Source organism: Octopus bimaculoides, chromosome 3, assembly GCF_046866305.1.
Source record: "Octopus bimaculoides isolate indiv1 chromosome 3, ASM4686630v1, whole genome shotgun sequence".
Lineage (NCBI taxonomy): Eukaryota > Metazoa > Mollusca > Cephalopoda > Octopoda > Octopodidae > Octopus > Octopus bimaculoides.
The window spans coordinates 21,307,256-21,319,579 of NC_142930.1; the positions used below are offsets into that span (position 1 = coordinate 21,307,256).

Here is a 12,324-nt window from a genome sequence, read left to right on the forward strand (position 1 = left end):
TCTATGCAGTGCGCTTTCGAGCAGCTCGCTTAAGTTCTTCATGCTAAATATGTGCTCTCTTAAAAGTGTCGGCCCCACTCCTTAACCTGCTTCCTCCATCTGTGGCGATGACAGGCATTGTTCTCCCAGTCAGTCTCCTGCATATAACAGGCCTTTAATATACACGTGTACATATGTACACACACATACATACATACACACACACATACATACACAAATACATAGACACATACATACACACACATACACACACGCGTACATACACACATACACATACATACATACATACATACATACATACATACATGGTGGTTGTCTACTCCTTAAACAGAGTTTGACCACCTCCTGCACCTACACCTTAGCCCTTTCATGGCGTCTGATGTGGCTTTTTAAACCAGACAGTGTTTTGAAAAAACACCCACACAGATTGCACCTCTGATTTGCACTACCAATACCTGCAAGTAAGTTCTGCTCATTGTGGATCCTAACATGTCTTTTAAGACCCCCATTGGATTTGCAAACCCTCTGGCACACACCACATTCAAACGTGTGCACAGACATATAATCAGAATAGCTGGATGAGGTTTGTTTTCCATGGGTTCGCAGGTGAGATTTGAGGCCAGCCAAGGACAGACATGGTCTGTCACAGACTGTGCACACAAAAAGGTCCTTGTCATTCACCTTCTCAGTCTTTACATTTTTCCTTAAATACCTCTTGAGCCCTGTTTGCATCATCCTGGCCTCTTCAAATGCTTTCACTCCACTCCACACCCTTGTTCGCCATCCAACTCGATCTGAAGCGAGGGCTTCTATATACATACATACATACATACATACATACAAATATGATTGATACAGAAGGTGGAGTATAATTTGAAGCTTTATTTAGCACAACAATCATTTTGGTTGCCTTCTGCACTGCTCCTTAGTGGGTGGGGGACGATGTATCGAGATCAGATGATTCTCACAGTGCAGAAAGCCTCACTAGGTGACATAATATGCTGCAAAAGTTATAAGATTTTCACTTTGCTCCAAGTTAGGTGAGATTATTCAGTAGTCATTCTGTAGGGTGTGGTATTTTAGAGACAATAGTTACCACGTTGGGAGCTAAACGATTTGATGGTGCTGGGTTGCACATGAGCTTGTATGACCAGCTGGTGTGACAATGGGTTGTAATCTCTAAGAGCAGCAGTAATTATATAGCTTGCCACTGTGCATGGGCCTGTTAAGCCTAGTGTTGTATATCCTTGTTACCAGTGGTCAATGACTTGAAGTTTATTTACAAAAAGTATGTGTGTCACTAATATTTGTAAGCTTTCTTGCTGATAGAAACTGCAAGATGGTGCTTTATGTCCAATTTCTCAAGATGGCAGAATTAGCCATAACTAGGTCCGAGTGAATAAAGAGAGGCCCTATTAGATATGCTTCATGTTCTGTTGGGAAAGCCGTTTCGATGATCTGGGATTCACCAAATTAAGCAAGACATTAAATAATGAATATTGGTCTGAATACTGAGCATGGTAACATCTTGTGCATTATAGTACATCATAAAGTGTGTATACATACATACAGAAATACATATGTAAACACACACACATACACAAGTATGTGCATGTATGTGTGTGCACTTGAATGTGAATGTACATGTGAAAGTTGTATTTTGTTTCAGAAGAGTGGCTCTGATGGAAATTAGACATGTAGAAATCATAATATACTATAAAATATTATACTATTATTTCTCAAGTGATTGGAAGAGAAAAAATGTGTTCTTACCCTTTTCCAACAGAGGAACATAACTGACTTACTTCAGTTTTGTTTTGCAAATTATCTTCACATATATATTCATATGAACCATTGTAAAAGACTTGAATGGTTTCATTTATGTAGCTAACTGAAAAAGAAAATAAGAAAAACATTATAATTGATCAAATTATGAAATTTAACATACGCATCAGTCAAAACCATCAGAATATACTAATGCAGATATTATACCTATTATTACTACTTTTGCTACTTAAATATGTAATCATACTTGAATATGCAAGTATGGCAAACATTTATTAACCTCTTACCATAAACATTTTTTTTTCCAATTTCTATGCAAAGAAAAAAAAAAGATCAGATTTTTTAATTATTTATTTTGAATCTGTATATAAGGAAGAATAAATACACAAATTATTTTGGATCAGTTATGATTTATTATGAAGTTATTGATAGAAATTATAATCACTGATAATTAATGATAGAAAATAGGAATAACATTACAAGTGAAGTATTTCAGATTAGAAATAAGTGACAGATACCTCAGAGTAAAGTGAATGTATATTTTTGTTCAAATATATATTTACTAGACATCTCTGAACAAAAATATACAGGATAATATGTTGAGATGTTAAAATGCTGATAGTGATTGAAGCTACTGCCTGATTGGCACTCGTGCCAGTGGATTGTTAAAAGCACATCCAAATGTGATTGTTACCAAGGCTATGGATTGGCTCCCATGCCGGTGGCAGATAAAATGTGCTATTCGAGCGTGATCATTGCCAGCATCACCTTACCAGCACATGTGCCGGTGGCACATTCGAGCGTGGTCGTTGCCAGTGCCGCCGGACTGGCTCCCATGCAGGTAACACGTAAAAAACACCTTTTGAGCATGGTCGTTGCCAGAACTGCCTGACTGGCCCTTGTGCCGGTGGCATGTAAAAGCATCTACTACACTCTTGGAGTGGTTGGCATTACGAAGGGCATCCAGCTGTAAAAATTTTGCCAGATCAGATTGTGCATGGTGCAGCCTTCTAACTCACCAGTCCTCAGTCAAACTGTCCAACCCAAGCCAGCATGGAAAGCGGACGTTAAACGACGATGAGGATGATGATAAATACATACATAAGTATGTATGTAAATATCAAACAATGAAATTGAGTGTTCAACACCACATTGGTGGTTAAAAAATCTTTATTTGCGTATTAAGGCTACCATTGATTCCTTGTTAAGGAAGTCATTAACAATTATCAAGTGTATCACATAAAACATCGGTTTTTGTCTCCATTTTAGACTAAAACATGAAGAGTCAGATAAAGTCAATAAAATCATGCGTGGTTTTGATTAAACAAAAGAACAAGACATCAGTGGGGAACAACTCTTGTTTGATCATCTCCCATGCATTCGACTTTTTCAGAAAATTAAAATTCATTCAAATATACTTGTATCAAGATTTGTGCACTTCATTGTTCATATTCTTTTCTACTCTAGGCACAAGGCCCGAAATTTGGAGGAGGGAGCCAGAACATTTATAGATAGAACATTTATAAATAGACGGTCTTACAGCAGTTTCCAGGATATTTACTATATCCCTTCATCGGAGACGGTGTGAGAAAATGGTTAAGCAATAGTTAATTTAGATAAGATACGAAATAGAGAGTGAAGTGGTGGAATGAAAATAGATGTGAGATATGCAGGGATATTGCATTTGTAGACCCATTATCTATCCAATATCTTATTTCTTTATTGCCCACAGGTGGCTAAACATAGAGGGGACAAACAAGGACAGACAAAGGGATTAAGTCGATTACATCGACCCAGTGCATAACTGGTACTTATTTAATCGACCCCGAAAGGATGAAAGGCAAAGTCGACCTCGGTGGAATTTGAACTCAGAACGTAAAGGCAGATGAAATATCGCCAAGCATTTCGCCCATCCACTCCAATTACCACAAATCCACTTTCGATAGCATAATTAAGGGCATTTCAACCCGCATATCCAACCGCTCTTCCACTGAGGAAACTTTCAATAATCACGCACCACATTATAATCAAGCACTCGCCACTAGCGGCTTTTCCCAACAAATAGAATACATCCATAACACCAGGCTCAAACAAAACATATCTCAAATCACATCTCAAACACGCACCAACCACACACACTTGTCGATGGAACCCTGGAAGGTCTTACACCTAGGCAACCTAGACACCACATACATTCATTTAATACTAGGTCAAAAATGAAAACAACTAAAACAGCTAACAACAGGCCTTGCCACTTACATAGATTCTCAAAAAATAGAGATAGCACTCCTTTATCTAAAAACTTAGATAGCACTACTCCCAGACTCCCTAAAAAAAGTGGCGGATGCTCTATTCTGTGGTACACACCTCCATTTTCACTTAACGTTAAGAACTTAGCTAAATCCTTCTTTAAAATACTAGATTCTAACTTCCCTCGGCAACATAAATATCATTCTATCTTTAATCAATCCATCCTGAAACTATCTTATTCTACCTCACCCAACTTCGAATCTATTGTAGTAGCCTCTAATAAGCAAAAGCTTTCTCTTTACTATCAAAACTCACATAATTACAACTCTAGTCATATGAACACTCAACACTCACACAGCCCCAGCACAGATACCCTTACACTAGACCACAACCACAACCCAACCCATCCTACTGACACTGCCTGGAACACCACCACAATCTCTACCACCCTTAGTAATAGTACAATTAATGACAACAATAGTAATAATAACAATGATGGTAATGATGACGTTAATAATACTAATAATCTAGAATATTCTACCTCCTTATCTAACCTCTCCTCTGACAATTTTACCTCCTCTATTCCTGAACACATTTCCCAAAATTCACCTAATTGTAATTGCCGTCCTGGAACCATCTGCCCATTACAAACCCATTGCAGAAGATATAATGTAATTTACAAATGCACTGTCCTTAATCTATTACACAACTCTACAGCCATATACATAGGATCAACCAAAATTTTAAGCAACTATTTGCCGCTCACCTCCATTCTTTTATTTATGATAAACATAGTAAATCAACAACACTCGCCAACTACATACATCATCTCAAAAATACAAATATACCCTATACTCTATCATGGTCCATACTGGATTCAGGGCTTCCCTACCGAGGTCAACGCTCAACCTGCAAATTTTGCCTGAAGGAGGCACTTCACATATTAAAGCACAACTCTCCAGCACTGCTAAATAAACATAATGAGACACTAAGCACCCGCAACCACCACTTTTTTTCACACATTCAAATTCTACCACAAATCCAAATGCCTAAACGACCATACAATATATTTCCACAATACCCCTTAAGTAATCCCAATAACCTTATAAATATACATTTTAACTCCTAATCTCATTCATACACGAATATCACAACCGTCTTATTATATTCGTATGTAAATGAGTGCATGCATATATACGTGTATATGTATGTGTGTATGTGTGAATGTATGTATGCAAGGTATATATACCTGCGTGTACAGGGGTGATAATACATACAGATACATGTATATATATGGCTGTGCATGTGTACATATACATATGAGAACAAGTTGTATATGTAGCTATTGATATTTATCGATATCTGTATAAATATATATATATATACATGTCTAATATATGCATCTGTATACATTTTCGCATATATATTTTCTTCTACTACTAAGCACTGACCTGTCCAACCACCTAATCTATATTTCTAAATTCTTCATTCCACCATATTACTTCCCCTCTCTCTGCCCCATCACTTAGACTATCACTACATAACTGACACTCCTTTACCTTTTACACTATTATACCCCCCCCCCTCTCTCTCTCTCTCTCTCTCTCTATCACCCCCATTCCTTCTGACACTTCTTTACTCTTTACCCTATCATCTTTTTACACCCTAATATCTTTCTCTCTCTGTCACCCTCATCTCCCCATTACTACTTTCAAATTATCTTGACTTCATCTCTTTATTATCTCTCCTTGTTTTTCTTTTCCCTTTTCTCTTTCTTTACTTTATTTCTCTCTTCCTGTTATTTCTTTTTTCTTCTTTTTTTTCTTCTCTTTCTTACTCTTTTCTTTATTCCTCTCTTCCTGTTTTCGATTTGACCTTACAAATACATTCCCTACTTTTAGGTCACTTTAAATAAAACCCTCGATTCAATAGCACTGTGTACAAACTCTATACTTGGAATGACTAATTCTAAATACTATTGGATTTTACTCACAAGGTATTGGAAGGTTACATGTATACCATTCTGCCTAAATAATGGATCTACAAATGCAATATCCTTGTATAGGCGCAGGAGTGGTTGTGTGGTAAGTAGCTTGCTTACCAACCACATGGTTTCGGGTTCAGTCCGACTGCGTGGCACCTTGGGTAAGTGTCTTCTACTATAGCCTCGGGCCGACCAAAGCCTTGTGAGTGGATTTGGTAGACGGAAACTGAAAGAAGCCTGTCGTATATATGTATATATATGTATGTATATGTGTGTATATGTTTGTGTGTCTGGGTTTGTCCCCCCCCCCCCAACATCACTTGACAACCGATGGTGGTGTGTTTAGGTCCCCGTAACTTAGCGGATCGGCAAAAGAGACCGATAGAATAAGTACTAGGCACCCAAAGAATAAGTCCTAGGGTCGATTTGCTAGACTAAAGGCGATGCTCCAGCATGGCCGCAGTCAAATGACTGAAACATGTAGTAAAAGAGTAAAAGAGTATATCTCACATCTATTTTCATTCCTCCATTTCACTCTCTATTTCGTATCTTATGTAAATTAAATATTGCTTAACCATCTTCTCACACCGTCTCCGATAAAGGGATATAATAAATATCCTGGAAACAGCTGTAAGACCTTCTATTTATAAGTGTTCTAAAATCTTCACAGCCTTGGTCTTTTTTTTATCTCATTCTGAAAAAATTATATATATATATATATATATATATATATATATCAAAGGGGAGGAGGTGAGTGTAATTGTTTCTAACTTACAGCAATGGAATTCATCTGAGCCATCATCACAATCTTTTTTACCATCACAACGAAGACTTTTTTCGATGCATTTCTTATTTCTGCATTGCCACTGTTCGTCTTCACAACGACCTGAGAGCAGAAGATTAAAAATAAAAGAACAGATCATCCTTAAGACATCTACTTAGGTGCTGCTGTTATTGTTGGCATTTACCTCTAGCTCAGTTTTATTCTAACAAGCTTATGATAAAAGATCTTTGAGATATTACCTTATCATATATGTTTTCCTATAAAGTGTACCTAACACTACATTATCAATTGTGTCCCTCCATTTTCGAGATGGTTGGAGACGACTTAAAGAGGATTTTGCTGCTATTTCTAGCAGATTGTTCTTTTCCATTATCTCCTTTGTTGACATATTAAATGTACCTATTGCATACAGGGATAAAACTATTTGACTATATTTTCCAGAACACATATAGACATCTGTCACTATTAGAAGTCATTATTGCTGTTGTTTTATTAACCATTCTATTTAGCAGCCTACTCGGTTCACTTCCCAGTTGACTCTATTTGAAACAAAATAGCGTCAACTGAGAACTGAAATAGGTGAATTGCAAAAGTTGGTAAACCCAGCTGAAGAAAAGCTTACCCACAGTTGTATCATTTGCAAGAAATAACAAATTTAATTCAAATTGTCTTGTAAAAGACATGTTAGATAATGTAGTCCTGAGAATGGTCATAGTCATTAGCTGGAATGTCTTTAATAATAGGTCTGCTCAATCAATTAGGGCTTACCTAGGCTTAAAGAGAAACAATCAAGGTGTTATAATTTACAGCTTATCATGTCAATCCAGTCATTTAATTTATAGTTGAAGTTATTCTGTTTTATGTGCAATTATTTGTATCCCACATATTTCAATTCCTGATTGAAGTTTATTTTATTTCTCATGCAATTGTTGACGATCCAGCAGTTTTAATTTCTATGCAGCTTTTTAATTGATTGTTTCTTCCTTTTTTAAAAAAAAAAATTATCTAAGAAGTTTCATGTTACTTTAAGTTTTTTTTTCAATTTAAAATTTCTTTATTCAAACTGAAAAGGATACTAATCAAGTGGATTAGTTGATTTTGTAGAATTGATTTTGAGCATTGGCTCAAATTAGAAATAAAAATGCTAAGTAATACATTAATCCCTCAACTATCGTGGGTGTTACATTCCAAAATTCCCCACACTAGGTGAAAATCCGTGAAGTAGAAGCAGTACTATATTTTAAAAAATTTTTTAAATTTGTATATATTTATTTTGTTATAAATGCAAAACAACACCACAGAGGAATCGACTTAAACTTAAATAATAAACTGTGACAGGTGAACCATGATAAGTGAACCATGATAGGTGAACCACGATATGGTGAGGGATTGCTGTATAGCATGTAATGCAGTAATGTTCTAAATGAAATATTTCATTAAAAAATACTTTGTTTTCACATATCATACTGCATCAAGTGTTATTCTCTACATCTTGTGGCCTAAGCTACTTCTGGATTCCTTTATGCAAATGTTTTCCCAAACCACCATATTTGGTCAACATGGTAAACTTACTAAATGACAAAATCATCTGATACTGTAATAACAAGCAAGATATCTATCCTCTTACCACAATTCTTTTCATCAGTGCCACCTTCACAGTCAATTTCTCCATCACATAAACTTTCACGACGAATACATACATCTTTACGTGTGCTTCCATTGCGAATTGAAGGACATTTCACTTCACCATCTTCACAAACTTGAAATAATAAAGTTATAAAGAAAGGAAAGAGAATGTATTAATTATAGTAAAATTTCATAAAAATAAGTGTTTAAACATATTTAGTCTGGTAATCTAATGATCTTGTTGGAAACTTAAGGTAATGATAGATCACACACTTGATAACCGTACAAATGGTACAACTCTTGAATCCATTATTTGCAGTGTAAAAAAAGCTTAATACTAAAACAAAGCAAATATTTGGTTGAAAAATGGTCTTGTACCGATCCTCAAAAACTGAATTCTTGAATATGTTAAACAATACTGAGGCATTAGTAAACCAGTTATTGCAGCTAAAATCTACAACAAATGTTGCATTTCTGAATATGGTTTTCATTCAGTAAGGTGAATATTATTACAAATTCTTGCAATACAAAAGCTTATTGAATGTATCAATGATCATAGCCTAAAAGCTGTTATCATTTGTAGACTTTAGCAAAACTTTCAACTTAATCCACCAAGTCAAACTGATATAGATTGTTAGGACATATAGAATCCAATACACCATCATAGATGCAGTCAACATTATCTACAAAGAAATTGTTGCTTGTGTTTTATCATTTCATAATGATACAGATTTCTTTGATATCCTGACAGGAATACAACAATTGCAAAAGAAAAAGATTTCGAAATAGCTCTTCAAAAAGCAGATACCATTTTACAACTAATATTTTCAGAATTTCAATTGCTACTTCAACACATTGGAAACTTGCAAAACAGATCAGATTACAATGTCAGTAAGACTGAGTGCATGGTTTTGAACCAACTAAAAGAAAATATACTACCATCAAAGTGTGCAAACCTGAAAATGGATAAAAGCTCGAAGAGAAATGGTAAAGTATGAATTGAATTGATGTGGGAAGCAATGAACAAGATCTCTGCAATATAGGAGTCAAATTTATATAATAACCTTGAATTGCAGTCTTTTAGAGTCTCTGTGTAAAGCATATTTATATAAGGATCACAATGCTGTAAAACATAGGAAAGCCATATAAATCAGACTAAATGAAATTTATACCAAGATGTTAACCCTTTTGACACCAACCCACTTGGATATTCCTGGCTCTATGATATACACTTCCAGTTTTAAAAGGATCTAAATTAAAAGCTCCCTTCAAAAGTGTATATTAATTTAAAATCCAAACATCAGTGTAATAAAGATCAAGTTATTTTACTAAATTTTTCACTATTTTCAAAATTTATTGAAACAAAGGTAACGTAGTTTATCAGAAATATGGAAACAAAAGTGTTAACCTCTTTGTTACAATATTGAGGAATATTTCTTAGAAGCAGCATTTACTGAACTGTATATTATCTGAAAATATGCTACAACTAAAAGAGACTATCAACAATGCAGATTTAAATTCGTGGGTTGCTGTTAGGTAAGTATAAGAGGCAGGTTTTGTCAAATATATGTGCAATAGTTGTTGGCAGATACATACTTTACAAAAAACTGATGCAGAAATGATGAAAAACAGGTAAGCATGGAAAAGATAGATCAATGGAATCAGAGTGTGCTTGACACAACATAACATCCAGGCATTTCTCAGAAATTAGCAGACTAAATGAAGATTATTAAAATTTCATCATAATCTTGTCCTCCTAAACTCATTGTAAGCATACAACTCTCATCAAAGAGAGCTATTAAATAGGTGCAAGGAAAATTGTTGGAAAGCAATAGAGGAAAGTATTCATTTTATAATTTCAATATCAAGCACTTATTTAATTCTTATGATGTTACTTCACTTTTATTTTAATTTTTGAAAAAAACTTATATGCAAAGTTGAAATGTACATAAATAGCTTCAAGAAAGTGAAGCAACTTCAATGGCAATGAAATTCCATTGCAGTTTTTAAGCACTTGGAGATTGATATGTTCTCTGTAACATTCATACAGCCACAAAGTATAAATAAAGAAAAACGCTGCTAATGTCTTACCCGTATCAGAACAAGTCAAATACAGTGATTTACATGAACAACGTCCGGAGCATCGGTATCTTGAGCACTTAAAAGAAAATTTAGAATAACAAGAATAGTAAGGTCCTCTCAGATATGCTGTGTATATTTGGTGTGTTACAGTGACGCTGTAAGAGAAAACAAAAACATAATTAATTTGTATGAGTAATTTCATATTCCTTATTTCGACAGTTATGTCCCATTTTTGTTTTACAATTTTACATAAAATTTACCACACATATATAGTATGGTTCATTTGATAGATCATTAAATTTTACAGCTGAATTTCTTTCCCAGAGTTATAGAACTATAGAATTATTACTGCATGAATGGTTTTTGATGGTTTGCAATTTGGGGCATTTGTATTTATTGATGAATGCCCTTCTACTATGAAAAAGGAATGGAAGTTATTTATGTGTTGTCAGTAAACTGGGGCAATCAGAATTAGGTTACTTTATTGCTATAAAATTTGAATTCATGAACATTAGGTCAATAGCTTAGAGAAAAACTAGAAGTAGTTAATAGCTTCCGTTACCTAGGGTTCAAGTCAGTAGCAGGGGTGGATGCTCTGAAAGTGTAGCTGCTAGAATAAGAATAGCCTGGGCAAAGTTCACAGAGCTCCTACTTCTGCTGGTGACAAAGGGCCTCTCGCTCAGAGTAAAAGGTAGACTGTATGACGCATGTGTGCAAACTGCCATGCTACATGGCAGTGAAACATGGGCCGTGACTGCTGAGGATATGCGTAAGCCAGTATTCTCCACTGGATGTGTAATGTCAGTGTGCATACATGACAGAGTGTAAGCACCCCGAGAGAAAAGTTGGATTTAAGAAGCATCAAATGGGATGTGCAAGAGAGAAGACTGTGCTGGTATGGTCATGTATTGTGAATGAATGAGGACAGTTGTGTGAAAAAGTGTTACACCCTAGCAGTTGAGGGAACTTGTGGAAAAGGTAGACCCAGGAAAACTTGGGATGAGGTGGTGAAGCACGACCTTCAAACATTGGGCCTTACCGAGGCAATGACTAGTGACCAGGACTTTTGGAGATATGCTGTGTGTGAGATGACCCAGCAAGCCAAGGGAGATCATAGCCGATGGCCTATGCCAGTGGGTGTAACCAGACCATTTATGAATTCCTCTCATTCATTGGACAATAAACATTGCTTGCAAAGACCTATTGAGGCAAGTGAAATCAAAATTGCTGACGTGACCGACGAGAGTACCACCTGATTGGCACTCGTGCCAGTGGAACATTAAAAGCACATCTGAACGTGGGGTGTAACTGGGCCACTTATGAGTACCCCTCATTCATTGGACAATGAACTTTACATGCGAAGACCTATTAGAGGCAAGTGTAAACAAGCCAAAATCACTGACATGGCCAATGACAGTACTGCCTGATTGGCACTCGAGCCAGTGGAATGTTAAAAGCATATCTGAGCATGACCGTTGCCAGGGCCACCTTACCAGCTCATGTGCCGGTGGCACGTGAAAAACAACATTTGAGCGTGGTCATTGCCAGTGCCACCGGACTGGCTCCCATGCAGGTAACATGTAAAAACACCTTTTGAGCATGAGCCTGGTCGTTGCCAGAACTGGCTGACTGGCCCTTGTGCCGGTGACATGTAAAAAGCACCCACTACACTCTCGGAGTGGTTGGCGTTAGGAAGGGCATCCAGCTGTAGAAACTTTGCCAGACCAGATTGAACCCGGTGCAGCCTCTGGCTCACCAGTCCTCAGTCAAACCGTCCAACCCATGCCAGCATGGAAAGCAGATGTTAAATGAC

The 12,324-nt window shown here is 36.3% G+C and overlaps 1 protein-coding gene across 2 annotated transcripts in view; it reads right to left on the bottom strand.

Moving 5' to 3' along the window:
• Nucleotides 1-12,324, bottom strand: part of LOC106884080 (MAM and LDL-receptor class A domain-containing protein 2) — a 139,662-nt gene that overhangs the window by 15,909 nt on the left and 111,429 nt on the right. For both annotated transcript variants that reach the window (XM_052966613.2, XM_014935299.3), the window contains exons 27-30: nucleotides 10,521-10,666; nucleotides 8,431-8,562; nucleotides 6,795-6,905; nucleotides 1,774-1,891 (exon numbers count right to left, since the gene is read on the bottom strand). In XM_052966613.2, the coding sequence (XP_052822573.2) occupies nucleotides 1,774-1,891; nucleotides 6,795-6,905; nucleotides 8,431-8,562; nucleotides 10,521-10,666 (507 nt within the window). The remainder of the gene's footprint in view (nucleotides 1-1,773; nucleotides 1,892-6,794; nucleotides 6,906-8,430; nucleotides 8,563-10,520; nucleotides 10,667-12,324) is intronic.